A 24552-nucleotide genomic window follows, 5' to 3' on the forward strand; every position below is an offset into this window, starting at 1 on the left:
CTTAGAAAATGCTAACACAACTGTGTATTTTTTCTTAAAAAAACACCCCACATAAAAGTATCCTGATTCTAAATATGTTTGTAGGCATTTCTAAGTGTGCTTCAGAACAACGGGTTCCTTCACATGTCAAATGTTTTTTTCCCTATGCTTTTTTTCTGCACACTTTAATGAGGTGCCAACATTCTCACGACAACGCCCAAAACATGGAGTCCTAGGTAGTCACTGTGCCTGGGAGATGTTATTCTATCATTGCCTTACCATTTCCAGTGATTTTCATTTGAGCAACATGAACAAGGCTTATTTGCAAAGGGAGTCCAGTACATGTAGGCTCAACACGATGGATTTCTGCAGACATAAGATTCTTGTCCCACTGAAATGTTTGATGATTTTTAAGCAAATCTACATATTTTTTTATTTCATGGTTTGCCTGCAAAGAAATATTTGCTCTGTTTAAACAAAGAGAACTTGAATATCATACACTTCACATCAGTGTTTCTTTCCTAGGGAACAAAAAAGCCTGCCTGTGAGATAATAACTAATGCTGATTAAAGTTAGAATTTATCGTACCCATCAAACCCTAAAAACAAGACTATTCAAGAAGAACAAAAAGAGGAACTGTATATTTAAACTATCATGAATCGGACAGCAATATCAGAAAGAGGCACCTGGAATAGTTCTTGGATGTTCTCATGCTTCAGATTCTGAAACATGACTTCCTGGTCAAACATTTTAAAATATCCTCCTCCAATATCTGGTCCTTGTCCCATTATCTTCTGGTCGAATGGCTGTGTGATAAGAAGTAGAAACATTTTGAAATATTTATTGTATCAATTATGTATTATTTAAAAATACTTATATCCCACCTTTTCACTTCATGCATTTGTAGGGCACAGGATGATTTACAACACTTAAAAAACAGCAACCATGAAATCTAGCAGAAATGAAACAATCATCAACAGCAAAAATAAAGAGTGGGTGAAGCCAATTTTTTTTCAAAACAAAAAACAGCTGCAAAAGAATCCTGAACCTGGCAGGTCAAATGCCTTCTTGAATTATATATATATATATATATATATATATATATATATATATATATATATATATATATATATATATATATATATATATAAATAAAAGACTTATCTAGGTGGTGTAAGGTAAAGAGAGAGGGGTCTAAACAGACACCCTGAGTTAGGGAATTTCACAATCAAGGTGCAGACTCAGAGAAGTGAGCACATTCCAACCATCTAGCACATTTCAGCCAGCTGTGCTTTGCTTGCCCTTGGACACCACTGGGACACAGCCTCCCTGGCAGATCTTATGGAATGGGCATGCCAGAATGGGAGGTGTCCTGTGCCCAAACAACATAGGGTCTTAAAGGTATATAGCATTTCTATGAATAATCCCTTGCTAGATTAGTTATGCTGACCACTTACTGATTTTGTAAGCTCCTTTGAGTCAGGGAACCTGATGCCACTTCTACTGGCTGCAAATACTCTTTGTAAGATGTGAGGTATTTCTTGACCTCCTATGCCGACCTGTTTTGAAAGGGAGAAAAATACAGTTAAAGAGGGTTTCTGAAATTTATATAAATTGGAGCTGTAAATTGTTTCAAAATATTTTAATCAATTAAGAGATAACTTTTAGCCATTTGCATTTAATATTGCTCCTCTGTAAAAGCTGTTTGAGAATTCCACAAACGGAATGAGTTCTACTTAATATTAACATAAATTTAATAAACAAAAGCTGTCATCTGTTGTAAGGATGACCTGTCCCTTTTTTATCAGATTCTAGATTATGGAATGATCATGCTATAGAAATAAATCAGACCCAAACAGGTTTAATAAGTAAATAAACTCAAAGTTTAACGGTATTGTGCATCAATCTGATAGTGACCTAAGCTGACTACCAGTATCCATATTATTTGAATTATGAAACTTAATATTGGAAATAAACCATAGTCCATGAAAGGTAGATTATATGCTAACTGTGAATATAGATTATGCAAACAAGCAGTTTACATTTCTTTTTCATTACATTTGTAATAAGAATAGGGAGGATGACATGGCATGACTATTTAGTTTTGCCTTACACCAGATACATAAAAAGCCAGTAGTGGTCAGTGGGGTGGGGCAGTGTTGCTCATCTGGCTTCCCAATATGGAGGTTTCTGCCAGTAACCAAGAGGGAGAGGCGCAAGGTGGTGGGGAATTTGGCACAGCGTGGCATAATAGCAGGAGCATTGGATTGGCACCACTGCTGTGCCTAAACTGCACCATCTTCCCCACCACTCACCCCTTCCCCTCTATCTCAGTTACTGGCAGCAATATCCACATTACAAAGCCTGCTCTGCACTGCCGGCTACTACTGACAAAAGCCCCAAATGCTTTTTGTTCTCATCACAAATTCATTGGCGAAGAAGTTGTGGAATTTAATCTGTGATTCAGAACAATAGATAAATATGCCATGACCCATGATTAATCCAATTAATGATGGCAATTTCCAATTACCTCCAAAGGAGCAAAGGTGTTGCCAAGAATGTTTGCTCTGACTTTGGCCATAGCAAACATTGGGATCATAGTTCCTTCTTTATGTATGAAGACAGCCTTAGTTGCTACACCAGCCATAAAAGATTCTGAAAAGATAGAGAAAGCAACACACAATAAGCTTCATTAGTTATTTAAACTGCAGAATAATATTTCTGTAGAACAATATCCCCTCTCAACACCGGCTTGAATGCAGAGGTGAAATGTAATCCATCCTGTTGCTGCGCTATCACAAAACTGCATTAGGACGAAAGGATAACTTTAAAGACAAGAATTTACTTTATGTAGCATTTTACCCTCATAGGTACTTACTTGAACTGTTACTGAACAATTAGTACTATTTGATTCGGCATTTCAACCTTGATTGCTAGCCATGTTAAGCAGCCTAAGAGTAATTTGGCACACCAGTCTATATCTCGCCATCTGTCTTCAACAGAACACCCATATCATCTCTCTAAAACTGTTAGCAAAGATGGCAAATCTATTTACTTATTTATTTATTTATTATACTTGTATACTGCCCCATAGCCGAAGCTCTCTGGGCGGCTTACAGTAACTAAAAACATATACAATTTAAAAATACATCTTTTAAAAAACAATTTAAAACATAATTTAAAAATTTAAAACAATATAAAACACATGCTAAAATGCCTGGGAGAAGAGGAAAGTCTTGACCTGGTGCCAAAAAGATAACAGTGTTGGCGCCAGGTGCACCTCGTCAAGAAGATCATTCCATAATTTGGGGGCCACCACTGAGAAGGCCCTCTCCCTTGTTGCCAGACTCCCAGCTTCCCTCGGAGTAGGCACCCGGAGGAGGGCCTTTGATCTTGAACGTAGTGTACAGGTGGGTTCGTATCGGGAGAGGTGTTCCATCAGGTATTGTGGTCCCAATCTGTGTAAGGCTTTATAGGTCAAAACCTATAAAGTTTCTTCACCCCTTCCATTATGTTATATGAAATGCTGTGTAGTAGGGTAAGTGGATTTCGCAAGGGTGATGATGACACAGCCTGTGACTAAGTGTAGATACAAAATAAATATAATAAAGGCTGGAAGTTGTAATATTGTCCACTAGTACATATGAATATATGAAGCTACTTTAAAGTTAGTCAGAGCCTTGTATTGGTATTGCATAAGCTAAGGATGAGGGTGCTGTGGTATTCCCGATGTTGCAAGACTACAACTCCCGTTATCCCTGAACGCTGGCCATGCTGGCTGTGACTGATACGACCTGTAGTCCAATAACATTTAGAGGGCACCACATTGGCTACTTCTGCTTTAGTGGGACTTATTACAGAGGAATAATAGTAAGTTCTAGGGGATCCTTTAGATAGCACATTTACTTATTTGTTGCTACAACATTAATATACCTGATATCTCCATGTTAATATAGCTGATATCTCAATATGGTTACTAACAGTTTATATCCCTTTACCTCACACTATTGACTCTTGGAAATATTTGCCGGTTATTCTGTTTAAATTTATGGTCTGAGAAAAAATCTGAGTAAGGATTGAGTAGATAAATCTCATTCCTTTACCTGGATAATTATTACATGAAAATTAAGACACTTTAGGGGGAATGAAAATTCATATACCACAAAATTATTATATTTCTTCAAGAGCTCCCTACATACATCTGTAAAGTAGCAGGTCTATTTATCCTAAATGACTGTGGTCAGTCATATGCATGGTACTTGTTTTTATTAAGAAACTGATTAGATGGTTATATAAAAGCCATGAGCAATAAACTAAGGCACTACACAAAAATCTAACTTTGGCACTATTGTCTGAAATATTTATGAAATATTTTGCATGAACTTTTCACTAACTCAACTTGAAGTATACTAATGAGCTACACATCTACAAAAAGAACCAAGATAGTTCTTATTAAGCTATGTATAGAGTTTGTAGGTATTTTTAATTTTTTCCCCCAAGGGACACATAACAAAACTCTAGGATTTTCATGGCTATTTACGAATGGAGCCATATCATGTGAAACTTAACTTGCATGAAAATAACTTGGGATTTGGTCTGGAATATACTAGGTTCATTATCTGGCTCCCTTTTCAAGCAGCCAATATTTTTATAGTGCTATACGAATGTGTTTCTTTTGACAAATAGTGAAGCATCTACAGAAATCCTTGTGCATATCCTTGGCATTGCACAATGGTTAGAAGAATGAAGAAGAAACTACAGCATATGTAGTATGTATGCAGCACTGAAAACCAAATGCAATGCAGAATTATATTTTAGTAATGCAGAATTTTATTCCAGTAACTAAAACGTTTTGGAGTCAGTTAACAGCTGGCATTATTTAGCAATTGTGTAATGATATGGAATCTTCCTTAAGCAATTTAAGTAACCTTTCTATATCATGTTACCAAATCCATTGGTGAAGTCAGCGATTTATAAACGTTTTGCTCTTACAGAATGAGGCCCCTGGCCACTGCTCCCCAAGGGGCCTTTTTCTGCAGTGGGAAATGGAAGGTGAATGAGTACAAATCTCAGGCATAATGCCTGTTCCCATTGGTTGTTGGTGGCTGTCTCCTAGCCAAACTCATAGCCAAACAATTAATGGCAAACAAAAGGTGGCTGTCAGCATAGGGACATTCAACACTATTCTACATTGTGCTCCGCTCCTCCCAGTACCATTCCTCTCTTCCTTAAAACATGGACTGTAGTAGTTATAGTTACAAGTTTAGGAATAAGAAAACATTTTTCTCTGAAGAACTGACTGGCTTTTGCAAACTGTCCCTGTGATGTTCATGTATTAGTGTATATATGGTAAGTGCTGTTTGTATAGGAGATACATGGTAAGTGGAATGAAAGAGGAGGGGGGAGTGAATGGGCAGTAGAATGCTGGATGATTGGCTGAGTGTTTAGAATGGCTGAGAGTATAAATGGAAGGATGACAGTTAAATCTGGGTGGACGGTGAACGTGAGTGGGTTGTTTTGGTGGGTTTTTGAGAGGAGATTGGGTGGAGAGTTGGTGGATGTGAGGAGAGTGTGGAGTTCGGATTAATACTAAGACCAGTACCTCAGGAATAGATGAAACCATATGCTTAAGTGCCTTTATAAAGTAATCTTGTTATCTCTGTTATTTAATAAATATATTTGGTTTACCAAAGGCCTGATCCTTGGCTGGGGTTTCACAGACCAGAAGGGAGGGTACGGTAATGACCAAGGCTGAAGGATAACAAATGGTGGCAGCGGTGAAGAGAATAACACCACAAGCAGTCTGAGTAAATCAAAGGGATTGGGACAGCTTAAGCACACAGTCACAGAGGTAACCTGATAGAGAGACTCAGGCAGAGTCTCTGGGAATACGGGTTATAGGACGTGACTGGTGGTGCTGCCTAGCAGGGGGATCTGTTGAGATCTGTGCTAGAGCGGGGAGAAAAACCATATAAAAGGACAGTCCGGACTGGTGGAGTCCCTGGTGGTGCCTAGAGACAGGCAATAACCACGAGCAGGTAGGAATCTGACAGGGAGAGCCAGGGAAGGGCGTCACAGTCCCCCACCCCCACCCCTGGCTGCCATGCACACTTTCCTCATCAGGCCTGTCCCTGTGCTGTCTGAATCAGTCAGATGAAAAGACATGTATTATTATTATTATTATTATTATTATTTTGGTCTGTCACTACTATGGCCAATCTTCAGTGCAAAATATTCATTTGAGTTTAACAACATCAGTTTGAGTCTGGAGTGATACATAGAAGTTTGAGTTTCCCAGATTAGGGTAAAAGAAATGAGCTCTCAATAATGGATATAAGATTTCATGGATGTATACCATTTATTGAAATCAGACAGGCAACTACAGTTTTGATATTTTGTTGCCCGTTTTTGTTAGTTTGATTCACTGTTGATCATTAGTTCTGGATGTTATGATTTTTTATTTTTTTGGTACACTGCTATGATTTTTAAAAATAATATGGCAGTTTATAAATATCCTTATAAATAAATAATAAAATAGCTTTTTATTGCCTTTTCTCCCAGGCATTCTGAGAGCATGTGCTGAGCTCTGACCCCAGGTCTTTTAACTTGTTTATCTGTGTTTCATGGTTTTAAACTTTGTATGCTTTTAAAAATTATATATTTGTTTTAATGTTCAATGTTTTTAATTTTTGTGAACAGCCCAGAGAGCTTTAGCTATGGGTCTGTATATAAATGTAATATATAAATAAATAAATAAAATAGCTGTCTTTTACTCTTAGCATATACAGAGACTTCATCCTCAGGAGGGGATCAGAAGATTTGAAGTTAAATTTAAAAAAAATTGTAGTGAGGCTGGGATGCTAGACTGTTATAGACAGTTATAGAAAAATATTTTCTTTCTGGTTCTTGAAATAAACAGCTTCTTAAAACACCAGATCCATTGTTTAACTTTTAGTTGGGGGGCGGAGTCTCTTACCTTTGAAATAACCCAACATGTAAGCTCTGCTGAACCGATAACTAGGCTGTTCAAGTTTGGTCCTCAGTACTTTAAGAGCCATTCTGCTGGCAGAAGCCCTGGAAAAAAAAGAATGAATCCAACAACATTTATATTTACTACTGCTGTTTGCTGCACATTACTCCTTTTAAAAGGAAAACAAAGTTTTTAATTCGCCTTACATCACTTGTAAATCAGGAGCTGTACATCTGGCCATTGCACTCAGGTAAGTGCAGACAAAATGTACCACCTGCATGCTGGGTTCATTTGGCATAGAGTTTACCAAGGTCATCAATACGGGAAGAGATGGTTTGCTTTCAAATAGAGGCAGCATAGCAGCTATTCGAAGTGTAGAGTCAGTCTTTCGGTTCAGAATTTCTTGAAGAGTAATTGCTTGTACCTGTGAAAAGTAGATTAAAATATGCACTTTATACTCAGAAACAGAACAGTAACAGCTGGACGGCATGGCATATAGCAATATAGCTTAGTATAGATAAAATAAACAGCATCAACACATTCCTGCAAACCTAATGTGAAAAGGAAACTTTTCTAGTTTCACAACAATTCTGCCCAACATACATCTTTGCCCACTCTAGTCCTTGTCCCAGAGCCTGAGAAATGCCCTTGTCGTTTCTGGCATGGGTCTATGCTTTCTAATATAAATCTTATATTATTATTATTATTATTATTATTAGTAGTAGTAGTAGTAGTAGGATTAGGATTAGGATTGGGATTAGGATTGGTATTGGTATTGGTATTGGTATTGGTATTGGTATTGGTATTGGTATTGGTATTGGTATTGGTAGTAGTAGTAGTAGTAGTAGTAGTAGTATTTCTATCCTGCCTTTTGGCCAAAAGGCCCTCAAGGCAGTTTACAAAAAATAAACACAAATATAGAAATACACATCAATAAAAGCAGTACAATTTACAAAAATTAAATAACAAGGTAATAACATTATTAAAAAGCAATGATTACAACTTCCAATGAAAATACAATAACAAATAACACTTTCCTAACACTTTCATAATAAATTCCTAACAATTAGACAATATCTAATAGTTTTTACATCAATATAATGATGTTGAGGGAAAAAACTGCAAAACATCCCACATATTCTTACCCGCAGAGGATCTTTCTTGCCAACATTTCTTAGAGCCAGCATACCAGAAAACCAAATTCTGAAGTTACCACGAGAAGAAGAAGCAGCTGGCATGCATTTCATGATGGGCTTCAGAACGGCTGGATCCCCCACATTTCCATAAGTCTTCAGAGCTAGGACTATTCCTTCTACATCAGATGCACGTGTTGCTTTAGTTGCAAAATCAGTCAAAGGCTATTTTAAAAAAAGTGGTTTTAAAATTAGTTTCAAAATCAGTCAGAGTCTATTTTTTTTAAATGGTTTCAATCTTGGATTAATCATGGTGACAACTTTATGAAAAACCTATGATCCCAAGTTAGACATGAGTGTGTACAACAGGGGCCATCCACCATCTCCTATGATAGCTGCAATAGGTCTCAGTAAACCTGGCCCAGTAGCATATTGGCATCTAGTGCAGCTCTTTCAACAGTTCTGCTGCAGATTTCTGCACTAGCTGTAGCTTCTGAACCAGCCTTAAAGGAAGTACCACATAGACTCTTACCCATCTACACCCAATTTTGATGTTATGGAGAAACAGAGCTGGGTGTCATCAATGCATTGATGACGTTATGCTCCAAATCCCTTAATCACTGCTCCCAATGGCTTCATATAGATGTTAAATAGCTTTGTTTAGAAATAGAATCATCCCTGTGGAACCCCATAGCATAACTGACAAGGGGTGAAAAGCACTCCCCCAGTGCTATTCTCTGGAAAAGCCCCTGGGGATAGGAGTTGAACCGCCATAAAACAGTGCCCACAATATCCCTCTCAGAGAGACAGTCCAAGAGGATAGAATGGTCAATGGTATCAAAAGCCACAGAACAACGGAGAAGAAATAAGGTCATACTCCACTTCCCTCTGTCCCTATAAAAGTCATTCATCAGGGCAATTCATGAATATATGTCAATGTTAATCTGTTTTACATGTCATTGTGTGGTACCAATGAGAACTTATTCCATATAATTTGAAGAAAATATAGAACAGACCATGCTGATTTCTGCGTAGCCTTCAAATCTGCCTTTCTAATAGACAATATGGAAATGGCTAGATATAGATGGAGGAGAATTTCATTCAGGCCAAATTTTTAAGCAAACGGAACTAATTTGCATCTCTTAGACTAATACAAGGATTGGAACACAACTATCCTTTGGATTTCACACTTCTCCAAATTTTGCATTATTGTTCTTGGCTCAAAAATATACAAAATGTGTTAAAATACAAATGTTAGGGTAAAATATGTACATTGAAATGAAATGTGAATTAAATATGCATTTCTGTGTGGATTTTTTTTTAAGAATCAAACAGTAATGTGGAAACAGATGGAAAGGACATATAATTTTACACATACAAAACTGGCATGGACCAGAAATAGACTGATCTATCCATGCCTAATGTGAGGTAACCCGAGACAAATGGTTAGATATGCAATGCTATTGCTTTCAGTGAAGTGAATAATCTGGGCTCCTGCTGGGAGGACGAGTGGGGTATAAATCAAATAACAAACAAACAAACAAACAAACAAGTATTTTCTCATAATTTGCAATAATAGATACTTTACAACAATGTTATATGATTGCTTAGATAAATAAGATGTAAAGATCTTGAGGACTTCTCAGACAAGTATATCATGGAAGTGCTAAGGATAATTTTTCCTTTCACCTTATTTTTATTTCAAATTGAAGACAGCAATCCCAATTCCATTGTTTTCAGCATGTTGCAATTTTCCTAAAGATTGTGCTGAACACATGCATTTTCACTTGTAGGTTCATAATTATAGGATTAGTTAGCCCCTTATATTTTTACTCCTTAGCTGAAGAAATGTTATTGAAACATGGCATAATACCTTGATGTATTTGTCAGGGCAGGTGTCTGCAGCAGAACAGTATCTGTTAAGTAAGGCTCCATATGCAAGGCAGGTAATTTTGTGATGGAGAGTATTTGGGCCTTTGAGAACATTTGTCACAATTAACTATGGAGAGAAGAATTTATTTAGAAGTAGAATCATCCCTGTGGAACCTCATAGCATAACTGACGGGGTGAAGAACACATAAAGCAAATGATTTATATAATTTTAACATATACATCAATTAAATCAGTTCCAAGTGTATTTTAGACAGCATTTGGGGATTAAAGGAGAAAAAAATAGTCCAAAGCATAACAGTCATATAGCCGAGGGTCTGTAAAGTGGTTGGTAATATTCCAAGAGTTCCAAACGTATATCATCACAATAATTTGTACAACAATTTATCAAATAGGTTAGCATTATTTTCCCCATACTCTAAATGTGTGGTTGATACATAACAACTTGCAGTTTAGCAGACATTATGGCTTATTATAGCAGAGGTAAAATTTGAACTAAGGAACTCCAGCCTAGTTTCTTAACCAGTAAAAACACTAGCCCTCAAGAGAGAACACAGGTGGGTGATGTCCAACTGTGTCAAAATCAGAGTAGACCCATTAAAATAAATTATTTTAATTTTATCATGATGTCTAATTTGTTCATTGATTTCAGTGGGTCTACTCCGAATATAACTTAGATGCCAACCCAATAAAGTTGATTTAAGTGCAAATAGTATCCTTGATGTCTACAACATATCAAAGACCTTAGTTAGGAGGACTCCATAAGATGGATAACCCTCTTGGCCTTCAATGCTACCATCTGCATAGCAACAATTGCAGTCATATTCAAAGAGGATCCTGTCCTGCTTTACAAAGGTATTGCCATTTTAAAAGTACAAAATATAGCTGGTATGTACATAAGCCAATTTCTTTTGCCTGATGTTCCCTGTCGCACAATTTTGTTTATTGACCTGCCCTGTGTTTCTTCCCCTGGGATTGTAAAATTAAGCATTAATAGGATTTTTTACCTGGCAAATGTGTAGTGACATAGCTCCGGTACCAGATACTGAGGAATATCTAACTAAATCATATGCAGAGTAGACCCACTGAAATCAATGAACCTAAATAACTAAAGGCAGGGAAAACCTGGAAGCTAGATCAGAGATACTAAAGGCAGTGCCCTCCAGATGTTGCTGGAATCCACGTCCATTTTATCCTAGGCAGCATGGCCAGTGATCAGGGATGAAAGGAGGGGCAGTCCAGCAATATCTGGAGGGTGCCATGATGGTTATCCCTGAGCTAGATGGACAATGCTGTTTTGAAGTCTTCAGGATGCCTAGATTGTAGTCCCCTGCAGATATTTTTGCACCCCCCCAAAAAAAAACAATTTAAGGAATGCCAATACCAGCAAACAAAATATTGTAATGCAAGATGTATTTTACCATAGCTTCTTCTACTACTTCTTGAGAGGCAGGGCAGAAATGGAAGAACACAAACAATGTCTCTGTTGCTTCAATGCTGGTGATTTCTTGCTGATCAATCTTGTGCCTCAGGAATTTAATTGCATTTGGACTACAAACAGCAGAAATTAAATCCAAAATGGCGGATCTGCAAGAAAAGAAGCAGCAATCATGTCTGAGCTTCAATTACTTTTATTTCCATTTTGTTCAATTATGCTTTTCAAATATTGAAAGCACTTCCTATATTATCTTACCTGTATTGTGGCCGGTTGTGATATTTTTCAAACAAGAATCCCAAAGACCTTGTATCATTTTCGTCACGTAAAAGTTGGGTAACCTGCATCATTTTCAATCCTTTGTTGTTTGGAAGCTTCTCATTTGGGTGCTCTGCCAAATACTGCAATCCATCCTCAATCTGTTGGATAGATTTTTTTTTAAAAAAAATAACATTGTCAGATATTATTTCACACCTTAAGCAAAGAATATTGGCTAGGTTGTAAGTTTGATTTGCATTACTACTTTAAACCTTACCGCTCTCTCTCGGTTCTTGATGTGTAATAACTGAACAGGAAGAGGAGGAAGTTCCCTGTCAAACTTGTAGTGAAGTGACCCGAATTTCTTCAAGTCAGAAGGCACATGTGGCAAGCGGTCCTGTGAACCGATGAATACCATTTTCTGCCTAGTACGGAAAGACCCAATGACAGTGAGAGTGAGCAACTGGTGAATATGGAAAGCTGTTTTTGTCTCTTAGTTCTGCAATAATAATGCTCTTTTTGGAGCAGAACCCCCCCCCCCAAAAAAAGCACTGTGCCCATTTAAAATGCTTCATGCTTTATTTGAAGGTGGATCTGATCTTTGGATTATGAAGATTTGCTGAATCTTGAAACATAATGGCTAATACCCCAATCTCAGTCATATTCAGAGTTAGGGAAGGAAGTATCAGTTCTCAGTTTCTCATTTTTCCAGTCTTAAATTCAGTTCTCCATATTTTTGCAGATTTCTTTTTTTAAAAAAATCCTCATGAAAATTTCGAAGGATGGCTGTGTCTCAGTTTTCATATTGTTTCAGAAAGTGCAAATTTGAGAGCTTTGGCTTTAAATGCAAACTGAATTGAATTTCTCCCCCCTCCCTACCCAGAGTAGATTGATGTAAGTCCACTAATTTCAAAGGGTGTACTTTAAGAATGATTTAGGCTGCGTACATGCCATACATTTAAAGCACCCCCCCAAAGAATCCTGGGAACTGTAGTTCACCCCTTACAGAGCTACAGTTCCCAGCATCCCTAATAAACTACAGTTCTCAGGATTCTTTGTTGTTTTTGTGATGTGCTTTAAACGTGCTTTAAATATATGGCATGTTGGATATTACTTGATGTTTATTAGGCAGACTCTGATTTTAACTTTATAATTTTAGTGCACATGCATATGCTTTTCATTTCATTTATCAAAAGTATGATACGGGTACAAAGTACAAGTGATATTATTTATGTGTTTAAACAAGAATTCTTAATCTGTCCACTTTTATTTTAGTTGGGGAGGGAGCAATCATGGGGCCCCAATCCACAACATATTCCTGATCTGGATTGGGGTCCTGCACCATTTTTCTGCTGAAACTTGCTCCATGTGTCACTGCTGTTTATAGTAAGCAACACTTTTGTGGGTGAAAAAATCAGCCTAGGAGTGACATTCATTACAAAATCAGTGCAGCATCCCCACTTCAGATTGGGAGTACGTTCTGGATTGAGGCCTTGTTACACCTTTTTCTCCACAATAAACGCAGTCAAGCTAAGTACATTTGATTAAACATGTGACAGATATCACATGTAGTTTGGCCCAAAGAGATATTTTCATTACTCTTACTTTCCAGGATTCTCATTTTTGCTGGGCTTCCATGCTTCAAATTATTTTACTGCAAGCATAACAGTATGCAGTTTTTGTATCAAATTGTATTTGTTTTGGCCTTTAATATCCATTAGAATTAAACTTATCAGAAACTGGCAACTTCTGCTAGCAAAGGTTCCTATATTTTTGCACATGTTTCAGATTTATGGCTAACGGTGACATTCTAGGAAAATTTGTGGGTTTATGACATGAAATGCTGGCAAACATGATACAGTCTATACTGAGGGCTAGTCTCAGGAAGTTTGACTAGATTATTTAAGATGATGAACTGATAAATTAAAAATATTTGTAGAAATGGGGCAGTTATACAGAGATATGGTACCTGGCCTCCATTAAGACATTTCTTCCAGTTAATTCATTGAATGGTGTGACCTGTCGGATTTCAAGAACATCAGCCTGCAGAATCATTCTCTCTTTCCCTCTCTTGATTCTGTAGTTAGATGTAGATGTGGCTCGGAAATGTTCAGTTTTCTTTGTGGGAAAACAAGGCAATGACAACGAAAAGTAATTTATTATAATTTTTAATATAATATCAAGTTCAGAAATTATCATAGTGTTGCATCCAGTGTTTATTAATACTCAGTTTAGACCCATGGGCATGATTACCTTAGGTCCATTAATTTCAGTGTGTCTAATCTGAGTTGACCTTATTTGGATACAACCCATACAGTACAGTATTACTGGATGTCATAACTCTACATCAGCACCCTCTACAATAGAGTTTGGCAGCTAGCAGACCATGGGATTGTAGGCTCCAGGTGCCAAACTTGTCTACCCTCTGTATGGGGATTCTTGCTTGGTCAAAGGGGGAAGGGAGAGGCGGGGGAGAAGGATAGTGCTGGAAGAAAATTATCTTGTTTTTGCAGTCTCTCTCTCCTTTCTCCCAGCCATTTAGAAAGTAAAGAGGTGGAGAGGGCGAAGTGGTGCACAGAAGAGATCTGCTCCTGCAGGCTCTTGTCCCACTATGTTCTTTTGCTCCCATTCTGTTGGAAAATAGCTGGGAAAAGCAAAACTCAGAAGAGTGCCAATGGAAGCAGAACCTCTCATGCTTACCTTTCTATTTTACCCACTGTTTTGTGTTTCCAAGCTGAAAAATATAGGATGGCTAGATTAAAAAAAGAAAAGAGGACAGGACTCCTCCACCTTTATGTAGGAATTTCAGCAGGTGTAGCTTGCTATATATGAAATTTTCTCATCTGCACAACTAATAAAAGTGCAGGAGCCCCATCCTCATTTTCAATCTGGCCGCCTCATAAGAATAGCTAGGAGGGTGCGAGAGAAAATAGCTGTGGGTGAGTGAAGAATGAAAAGAGGTGCATGAGATAAGGTCTCTTCCTCACATGCTTGGTGAGGACATTTGTTGCTCTCTTAAATTTCTGTGGAATCAACTGTGCCCCATTAGGAAGATTAGTTGCTGAATAGGTCCACATGACCAATTATATGTAACACTGTCACCCGTTTAGTTCTTGTGTGTATGCGTGTAAGTTATTGATCTTTGCTTGAGATATAATATACTTTGACTATCAACCATGCTTTTTGAGCATATGCTAAAACTGAGATAACCACTGATAGAAGCTGTAGGGGCAAAGACTTTAGTACTTCTTTTTGCGGACAATGCCTGCCTTGGCACACTATTGGCACAAAAGAAATGCTATATATATAAGCAGTAGTAGCAGCAGCAGCAGCAAATCTCATTCCAGAGCAAAGAGGTTGGATCAAACAACTTACATGACCCTTTCAGTTAGACAAATCTATATAATTCAGTCATTCATTTCCAGGACAGGCATCAAGGCTCAGCATAGTTGGGAATCTGCTGAGGGCCCAGAACCCAGCAGTGGCCCCACTGACAAGCAGCAGGTGGTAATGGTAAAGAGTTGCTGCTACAGTCCGTTGCTACCTTATGATTTCACATTTCAAGCTCAGACATGATTGCCGCATGCAAACAGCTGCATGGATTGTTGCTTGCAATACAACATGGCAACTGCTCGACATGGAAAGCTACCTGTGGCTAGCTACATGGTACCAGTAATTTTACCACTTCGTTGCCAGCTCTCTCTCTTGTAATTTGTGATCACATGTTACAATTGCTTGAATGGTATGGTGAGTCCCACAAATGAATGGCTTGCAACATGGGTCAGCATCCATGCAATTGTATGCAAACAAACAACCATGGATCTGCTTGCACATGTTAACAGGACCCCATATTATACAGTTATATGCACCCATCCACCTGACTGACCTGTTTGCAGAGACGACATGGAGTAGCATATGCAGCACCAACAACCTTTAAAACTTTGTTATCACAGTCATTTAAGTCCTTGGACTTGGTCATTAAGATCTCATCGGCTTTCCCTCCACTTCGAATGAGGTATGTTGTGTTGCACTTACCTGCAATACCATTCTGTAAAATAAATAAATAAATAAATTCAATGGGGATTTTTTTCGGAGACAATCAGTCTTCTTGTGAAATTGCCTAAAATAACCCCACTCTAACTAACTCCTTTAATCAACCTCTCAATTTTTACTCTTTTTTCTTACATGCATTTCTTGTCAAAAATTCAAACATTGGTTTCTACTGAAAGATCACTGGCAAACCCCTACAGACATCAGTGAAGCCATGGCTTGTCCCAGTGGGAAGTTCCTTATTCAGTTCCAATTAGGACTTATTGTATATGAAGGATAATTTGAACATTTTAATAAAAAATATGGTGAAATAATTTGATCAGTCAAAATGAAACCTCAAAAGCAAAAGATTTCAGAGTCGGGGCTGGCACTTTGCCCCTAAAAATCCCATTACACCTAATCTACAACTCACACATTCCTCTGTTAGAAGCCTTAGAATTGTAGATGAGCAGATGTGCCATAAAAGCAGCAATAATTAAGCACTGCTGAAGAACTGAGGAACCTTAACTTTCTGGCTTACATTAGCAGGTTTGACTCAGATCTATAACATTATAACATGATCTTGTATTCATCAGAAGTGCAATCTCAGTATATGCACAGAGTTTTTACCAAGTTTAAATACTGTTTTTCAAAGTGTTTGAAGTCTGGGGTGTTATGCTGCCTATTAGTTAATGAGCGGATCTGCACTACTCCAGTCTCACAGACTAGGAACCCAACATTAAATGAAGGGGATGGAGCAAGCGTTTGCACTGGAACACTTTGACACTTTCATAATGTTGCCTGTTCAAACAGCACAAGAGAGTATCATGTGTTACAACTGGCTTTCCAAGGCTCCTCCCCGCTATTTTCTCCCTTCCCAAAACAAGCTTCTTATGGATGAGTTGCCATAAGCATAGATCTGGCATAGGCCATATGGGAAGCCTTAGCAAACTGTTCATATAAGTCCTTGGACTTGGTCATTAAGATCCCACTGCCTGTTCCTGCTTGAACTGTTTATCAGGAGACATAAAATGATAATAGGTTGGATAACACTGATGTCATGCAAAATAAAATCTAAATCAAAACTGTATAGCAAACCGTAATGTCAGCTGCTTTGGCCTCATTAAGTCAAAGGGATTTAACTGGAAGGAACTTGAAATGGGCAACCAAAATGATCAAGATAGTGTAGCAGCTCTCCTATGAGGAAAGGCTACAGCATTTGGGGCTCTCTAGTTTAGAAAAAAAGGCAAGTAAGGGGGGACACCATGTATAAGATCATGCATGGTGTGGGGAAATGGAAAGAGAGAAGTTTTTCTCCTACTATCATCCAGTAAAGCTGAATGATGGGCAATTCAGGACAGACAAAAGGAAGAACATAGTTAAACAATGAAATTTGTTACCACAGCAAATGTAGTGATGGCCACAAACTAGAACAGCTTTAAAATGGATTTAAGTAAGATTATTGATGGCTACTAATCATGATGACTATGTGCTATCTCCAGTATCAGAGGTCATACGCTCGTTGTTGGGGATAACAGATAGCAAGAGTGCTGTTGTGCTAATATCCTGCTTAGCAGCTTAGGCATCTGGATGGCCAATGTAAGAACAGAATGCTGGACTGAATGGGCTTTTGGTCTGATCCAGCAGGATACTATTTTCATCTTATGCATTCTAAATAGTTTAATTCAGCCAGCTTGAAGACTGCCACATTACTGGTAGGATCAGGTAATAGATGTCAGGTGAAATTGTCTGATGCCTATTTATGCCTAGAGATGTGGGGAAAAATAGCATGGATATAAAACTACACACAATGTGATACCGGATATTGGTAGTAGTCTCCAAACCATTTTCCTAAATTAAACATTACTATATTAAAATATTTGTTTTCTTAATTAAAGCAACTCTATTCTAAATTTCATATCAAAAATATTTTCAAACATTTTCAAATATCAACATCTGAATCAAAGTTGGCTTGATTAATGTAAATATAGGACTGTGAAAGTGAAATTAATTGCAGTCTGTTGTCTGGATTTCAATATGAGCCAAGTCACAATTTTGCACCGTGTAGTCTTGACAGCACTTTATCACAGGCTTACCCCCAGGGTAGTTTTAACACTGCCAGATTTATTTTGTAGGAGATTATGTGTTCTAAAAGTAATTTGATTGTTCCAATCTTTTGTCTAGCTCTAATACTGAGCAATTTCAAATGTACACAATCAAAAATAATGTAGAATACAAATTAGGAATGACTAGGTCATTTGATCGTTATGATCTTTACCAGGGCTAAGCCTAAATGTCTCAAGCAACAATCTCCTTCACTTAACTTCAGTTTTTTCTCTCAAATGATCTCTTCGAGCCACTGATACTGTTCTTTCCACTTTCTTTTTTCTGATTCACTAAAGCAAACTTTCCTCACAGCCAGGCTGCTGCTTTCAGTTCCAAAACTTGATGTATACCCTATTGTGGGGCTTCACAAGTCAGACTGCTTGCTTCATCTGTTTGATTTTCTGCTTGCCCATTCTATACCAACGAAGGATTGTGTTCCCTTACTTCTGACTTGGCATAGAAAGGGCAAACAAAAGGACAAATATTCCCTATTAGTTATGTAGACACAAGAAGCTTATTTTTTTTAACTTCAATTGAATCTTTGCATTCAAGTGAATGCACCACACTCACTTTAGGGGCTGAGGTTTAACTCCTCCTGTTCTCTATATATTCATTGTCCATATTGGAGTATTTGTATTGTTGTGGTATGGAAGGAAGATGGTGTAACTTAGTGATTGACATAATCAGCAATGTGCTGGTTCAAATATCAGCTATGAACTCACCAAATACTATTATGCAAGACACTGTCTTTCAGCTTCACAACCCCCAACCCCCAGGCAAACTGTAATATTGAGATAAATTGGCCTGTTTTATAGTTATTGAAATACTGAGAAAATGTATGCAAAGTTTTTTGAAACTCTTTTTAGGAAAAGAGGTATATATGTAAATAAAACATATGATCATAAGTGCTTAGTGTCAGAAAAGGAAAATAAATAAAAAGTTCCAGTACTACAAATATAACTGAAATTAAGAGTTCACCTCTCGTAAAGTATAGCTTTTCTCGTCCGTCTTCAGGGTATTTTCAAATATACTCAATATTCCTTTAACTAAACCAATCACACTTTCTTTGGTGTGTGCTGGAGCCATGATATTTTCAACATGACCATTCCTGTGCTGAAATGTAACTATCGTGTCCTTGGTCTGTTTCTCAAACCATTCTGTCAATTTGGGTGCCGGAATGAAACTGTGCCGTGGGTCGATGCCATTGTAGTTATACACTTCCCAAGAGTGAGCCTGTCACATACATAAAACAACAAGAAGTAAATTTCCTGTGATTTCCCTCCTTAGATTCTTAATCTATATAGGTTATTTAAACCAATGTCTTTGAAACCACACATTCTCTCCATTTAGGCTTCATAAATTTCAACATGCAAATTTCAGCTTGACATTACCGTGATGGAGAACTCTGAATATGTGAACACTCTTTCAACCCTATTTTTATAGTAATTTGCCTTCAGCTTAGAACAAGCCTGGATAATTTCTGAGCCAGCAAGCCTTCTGCAACCCACCAGGGTTCCTATTGGTTCCTAGGCTGGTCCATGGCCTGAAGTGTGTGTAGGATAGGACATTAGTGCTATGTCTGGCACAATGAGAGGATGACAGGGGTTATGCTGCAAACCTATGGGGGAGCTCTTGCTTAATCCTTTGCCTGCAATTTCAATAGGGAAGGGCAGCAACAGTTTTTGTACAATCAAATATCTTAGTGGGTTTTTTTAAAAGATATTTAAATAGCAGATAGTTCAAAATATGCAGAGTGAAGCATAACATATGATTTGCACTTTGTAAATATTCAGTGGCATCCAATTTTGTTAGAAAATATATTACTCCTTGTTTATTAGTTACAATTGTTTGACTAAGTAATTTTCAAGGCATTACAGTTTGAGAACAATTGAATTGATGCAGCAATCCAATTATTGTGCATTTGAAATTATATCCTATTGTCTTTTTGACCACTAAGCAGAATAACTCCTTCAAACCTGAGGTTGGTTTGAGCTGACTGAGAATTGTCTGGTAATGTGTGAAAAGGAATTTTGGTCAGTGCATAAGAAATAATATTGTTAGCTACAGCCTATGCAAGTTGTATGCTAAAATTTAATTATTCCCCCAATCTTTAAAAAGTCACAAAGAATGTTAACTTTCATATTGGAATAGCTTCCTTACCGATAGAGCTTTCTGGTCTTGTGCAATATTGAAAATTTCTACTTGACATTTCACTTTTACTCCAGCACTTGCAACACCTTTTTCAAGAAATTTAGTCGAAATTGCAGATTCGTAATCATATGTGGCAGCTTTATTTTGATTTAAATCACCTTCTGAAAAGAATATTCAAACAAATATTATACCCAATGTGCGGAAAATGTTATACCACATGTTTCTAAAAGTGGGAAACAGCTTTCAGAATTGAATGCTTCTATTTTATTTCTGAAGAAAAAATAATGCTATCTGGGGAAGATACTTACGATGATCTTGTTGGTGGCAACCTGAAAGATAAAAATAAAAGTTAAAACAAAGAAAATGGATTTGTTCCCATGAACATTTTTACTTTATTTTTGGGAACATATAGGCACAAGATCTTGGTAAACTGCTCAGAGATTTTATTTACAGTTAAGTGAAATAAAAAAATTGTTAAATAAAATTTAAAAGGTGGTTTTTTAAAATATATATATTTATTCAGCCAAACCTTTCAAGTATTCTCCATTGAAAGACAGATTTCAAGTTGAATCAAACTCAGTCATAGAGTAGACCCATTGAAATAAATGAATGTGACTAACTTAAGCTCATTTATTTTAACGGGTCTACTCTGAGTATGACTTAGTTGGATTGAACCATTTCCCATTATTTGTTTTACTAGAGAACTATGAACCAAGCATTGGACTGTTGCAGATTTGAAACATTTCTAGAACTGTTTCAGAATTTCTGATGGGTAGTACATCTATACTTACCCACAAGGGTTAATGTCAGCACTAGAATTAAGGCCTTCATTGTGAAGGATGAAGGTAGAACTGAATGGGTTGTTGCCACTTTTATAGGGACAATATTCAGTCACATGATTATCTTGGAAATCGTTTTGATGAACAAGCATATTTTGGGTTCAGTATTGATTGACCAAACAAGCAAACATTGCTTTGGTAAGAAACTCTGATATTACAAAACCATAGGATGGCTTTAGTCCAATACATGTTTCATGTAAACTGAGGAAGCAAAATCTGAAATTCTAGTAAATTATAATTCTAGTAAATGAAATGGTTCATGTACAAAATCTGAGATTGAATAAAAACAGTAAAAATTAAACTTCAAAAATGTGAATTCAGAGCATCTGCCTTGCTAGACTGATGTTAGTGCAAATAGTCAAAGATGTTATTTATACCACTTGTACGAAAAATATGACTATACTGTCAGTTAAAGTCCAGTAAGTTAAATACAGTTTAATTTCCAGGGAGAAAACTTTCTGGATGCCTTTTTTATATGTCAGTGGTTAACAACTTCAAATAATTCTGAGGGTTACTTTTCACTGCAGAAGAACATGGAAAGCTGCCTTATACTGAATCAGACCATTAGTCACTCTATTTCAGTATTGTCTACACTGAGTGGCCACAACTCTCCCCCAAGGATTGAGACTGGGGGCATTCCCACTCCTATCTAGAGATGCCAGGGATTGAACCTGGAACCTTCTGTATAAAAAACAGATGCTCTACCAGTGAGCTATACCCTCCTCTGCATTTTCATACCTGAAAGCTATAAAACAAAGGCGAAAATATTTTTGTTCACATTTTAATCTAGTATTTGCTTTCTAATCCATTGTCTCTTAGGGAGCAGCTGAGGGATCATCAGATGCTATGGACTTCCCTCTCTATCTGTGGAGACAAAAGCCAGTCACCAGAGACCTCCTCCTCAACATGATGGCAGAAAGGTCCACTGGTGTCATTGATGTACTGGCAGTGCACTGGTGACCGGGGAGCAAGGAGCAGGGTGCTGGGGGAAAACTATGGATTTGCAGAATCCTAAACCCCCTCATTCCCTAACACATCCCATTACAGGGCCAAAAACTATGACAGTCCTCAAGCTGGCATAGTTAATTTCTCCCCAACTGATGTGAATGAGAAGGATTTTAAAAATGGAAAAGATCAGGAGGTGGGACGGGAAAGAAAAGGAAACACTCATCTCCTGACCTGACCACAGGTGGCTGACAGGGCATAGGAAGTGAAAAATAGGGGCTTATCTACATGGTCGTTTACTGTGTGATTGCTGCTGCTCACATCTCTTAATTTGCATCATTCACATGATGTTACTGGCAAACATAAGAGTTTCCCCCCTGTAAATAAGTACTAACCCAATCTGCTGATAATATGAAAAGTGGAGAGCAATATGTCTCCACTTTGGTCCACTAGTGGTTGCAGATGCTTTCCTTTGCTGTTTTGTCATACACCCCTTTCCAAACCCATTATTTCTTCCTTTTATTCATTTTGTTTTCTGTGGGTTGACAAGCAACTTCCAGCTGCTCTCCCCAGTCCTGCTGGCTTTTTCTATGTTGCTGCAAACAACCACAGGGGGCACACTACTGACAGTGTTCTACAGCTATTTACTGCAACAAGCAGCCCCACTTCTTGGCAGATGAATGGTGCCATTATTTTTCTTTTTCTTTCCCCCTTAACTTGTGTACAAAAGTGTAATACTACTCAAACAAAGGTTTGTACTTTCAGCTTTATGTTAGCAACCATAGGCAGTGAAAATACAGATAATAGCGTTTCTATTGTTTTTTTAATGGAACCTACAGCAGCTGGTAAAATATACTGAACATGCTCAGTTTCCTAGCAACCAGAGGGAGTGGAAATATAAAATTAGAGGGCATGGTCATTAGGAAACTGCGTGATTGATTCTTCATAGACATAGGGGACTGCTAGTGTGAATTGGAAAGATCGTCTTTGTAGCTGGCATTGCGCACTCACTTCAAATAGTGCAAATAGAAAATGGAGGTGAAAACAGCATTTTTAGTACTAAGCAATGCCCCCATGTTGATAAGCCCTAGATCTATCACAGATTCTCCCCTTATTGGATTGTTCTGTGAATCCCTTTTTCTTTGTCTACAGTACTTTTCGCACAGATGCAAAAGGAGAGTCTGGAGTTGTATGATGCACACAATAGAAACACGGAATATGAGAAGCATGAACCAGGGAAAGTTAGAAATTGTCAAGAAAGAAATGGAACGTATCAACAGTACAGTACTTGGCGTGAGTGAATTAAAATGGACGGGAATGGGACATTTTCAGTCAGGCAACTACAAAATATTTTATGCAGGAAATGAGAAATCAAGAAGAAACGGAGTTGCTTTAACAGTGAAAAGTGATGTAGCAAAAGCAATTAGGAGCTACAATGCAAGGTCTGAGCGATATCAATGAGATTAAATGGGAAACCTATTAACATAAGCATCATCCAAGTCTACGCTCCAAAATCAAATGCAGAAGAAGAATTGGAGAGATTTTACGCAGAAGTACAGGAGGAAATTGAAAACTGGAGGGAGAAACATCAACAATTTAAGATATGCAGATGATACCATACTATTAGCAGAAACCAGTAAGGATTTGAAATGAATGCTGATGAAAGTTAAAGAGGAAAGCACAAAAGCAGGACTACAGCTGAACGTCAAAAAGACTAAAGTAATGACAACAGAAGATTTATGTAACTTTAAAGTAGACAATGAGGACATTGAGCTTGTCAAGGATTATCAATACCTCGGCACAGTCATTAACCAAAATGGAGACAATAGTCAAGAAATCAGAAGAAGGCTAGGACTGGGGAGGGCAGCTATGAGAGAACTAGAAAAGATCCTCAGATGCAAAGATGTATCACTGAACACCAAAGTCAGGATCATTCAGACCATGGTATTCCTGATCTCTATGTATGGATGTGAAAGTTGGACAGTGAAAAAGGTGGATAAGAGAAAAATAAACTCATCTGAAATGTGGTGCTGGAGGAGAGCTTTGCTCATACCATGGACTGCGAAAAAGACAAATAATTGGGTGTTAGAACAAATTAAACCAGAACTATCACTAGTAGCTAAAATGATGAAACTGAGGTTATCATACTTTGGACACATCATGAGAAGACATGATTCACTAGAAAAGACAATAATCCTGGGAAAAACAGCAGGGAGTAGAAAAAGAGAAAGGCCAAACAAGAGATGGATTGATTCCATAAAGGAAGCCACAGATGTGAACTTACAAGATCTGAACAGGGTGGTTCATGACGGATGCTATTGGAGATCACTGATTCATAGGGTTGCCATAAGTCGTAATTGACTTGAAGGCACATAACAACAACACTTTACAGTGCTCACTCTTAGCTAGCTGCACCACCATAGGTCTCCATCTATTAATGCTCTTTTTCCCCTCTGAAATTCACAATAATAATCAAGAAGGCATTACAGGGTGATAGAGACTTTTTCTTACCAAGCAGAAGAGTGATAACGACACTTGACTTTTGGGCAATGTCAAAAAAACCACTCAGTCAATGCATGTTCTCACAGGGATATTTTTCATAGGATGAAGTAACTAATGCTCAGGTCCCTGCTCTGAAGTGGTTTGTAGAAATGCTATCACTGAAGCTGTTGTTGAGTGGGCTGCCAGAGTGGTTATATGACTGAGTACTGAGTTAGAAAAACTAGGGAAACCAATAATTACAGGGCCAGCAATAGACAATAATCCCAAGGGAGTGTATTTAAATGAAGCAACAAGTGAATGATTTTCATATTTCTG

At 37.6% G+C, this 24552-nt stretch overlaps 1 protein-coding gene across 1 annotated transcript in view; it reads right to left on the bottom strand.

Moving 5' to 3' along the window:
• The window catches only part of LOC133386873 (vitellogenin-1-like), a 46756-nt gene extending 25974 nt beyond the window's left edge, over window positions 1-20782 (bottom strand). Inside the window, exons 1-16 of the mRNA XM_061630644.1 lie at window positions 20743-20782; window positions 19961-20112; window positions 18779-19033; window positions 15552-15713; window positions 13635-13783; window positions 11943-12090; window positions 11666-11826; window positions 11394-11559; window positions 9956-10081; window positions 8095-8307; window positions 7156-7373; window positions 6956-7053; window positions 2510-2634; window positions 1437-1538; window positions 666-785; window positions 259-427 (exon numbers count right to left, since the gene is read on the bottom strand). Coding sequence (XP_061486628.1) covers window positions 259-427; window positions 666-785; window positions 1437-1538; window positions 2510-2634; window positions 6956-7053; window positions 7156-7373; window positions 8095-8307; window positions 9956-10081; window positions 11394-11559; window positions 11666-11826; window positions 11943-12090; window positions 13635-13783; window positions 15552-15713; window positions 18779-19033; window positions 19961-20112; window positions 20743-20782 — 2404 coding nt within the window. The remainder of the gene's footprint in view (window positions 1-258; window positions 428-665; window positions 786-1436; window positions 1539-2509; window positions 2635-6955; window positions 7054-7155; window positions 7374-8094; window positions 8308-9955; window positions 10082-11393; window positions 11560-11665; window positions 11827-11942; window positions 12091-13634; window positions 13784-15551; window positions 15714-18778; window positions 19034-19960; window positions 20113-20742) is intronic.
• Between the last annotated feature and the right edge of the window lie 3770 nt (window positions 20783-24552).

Source organism: Rhineura floridana, chromosome 6, assembly GCF_030035675.1.
Source record: "Rhineura floridana isolate rRhiFlo1 chromosome 6, rRhiFlo1.hap2, whole genome shotgun sequence".
NCBI lineage: Eukaryota > Metazoa > Chordata > Lepidosauria > Squamata > Rhineuridae > Rhineura > Rhineura floridana.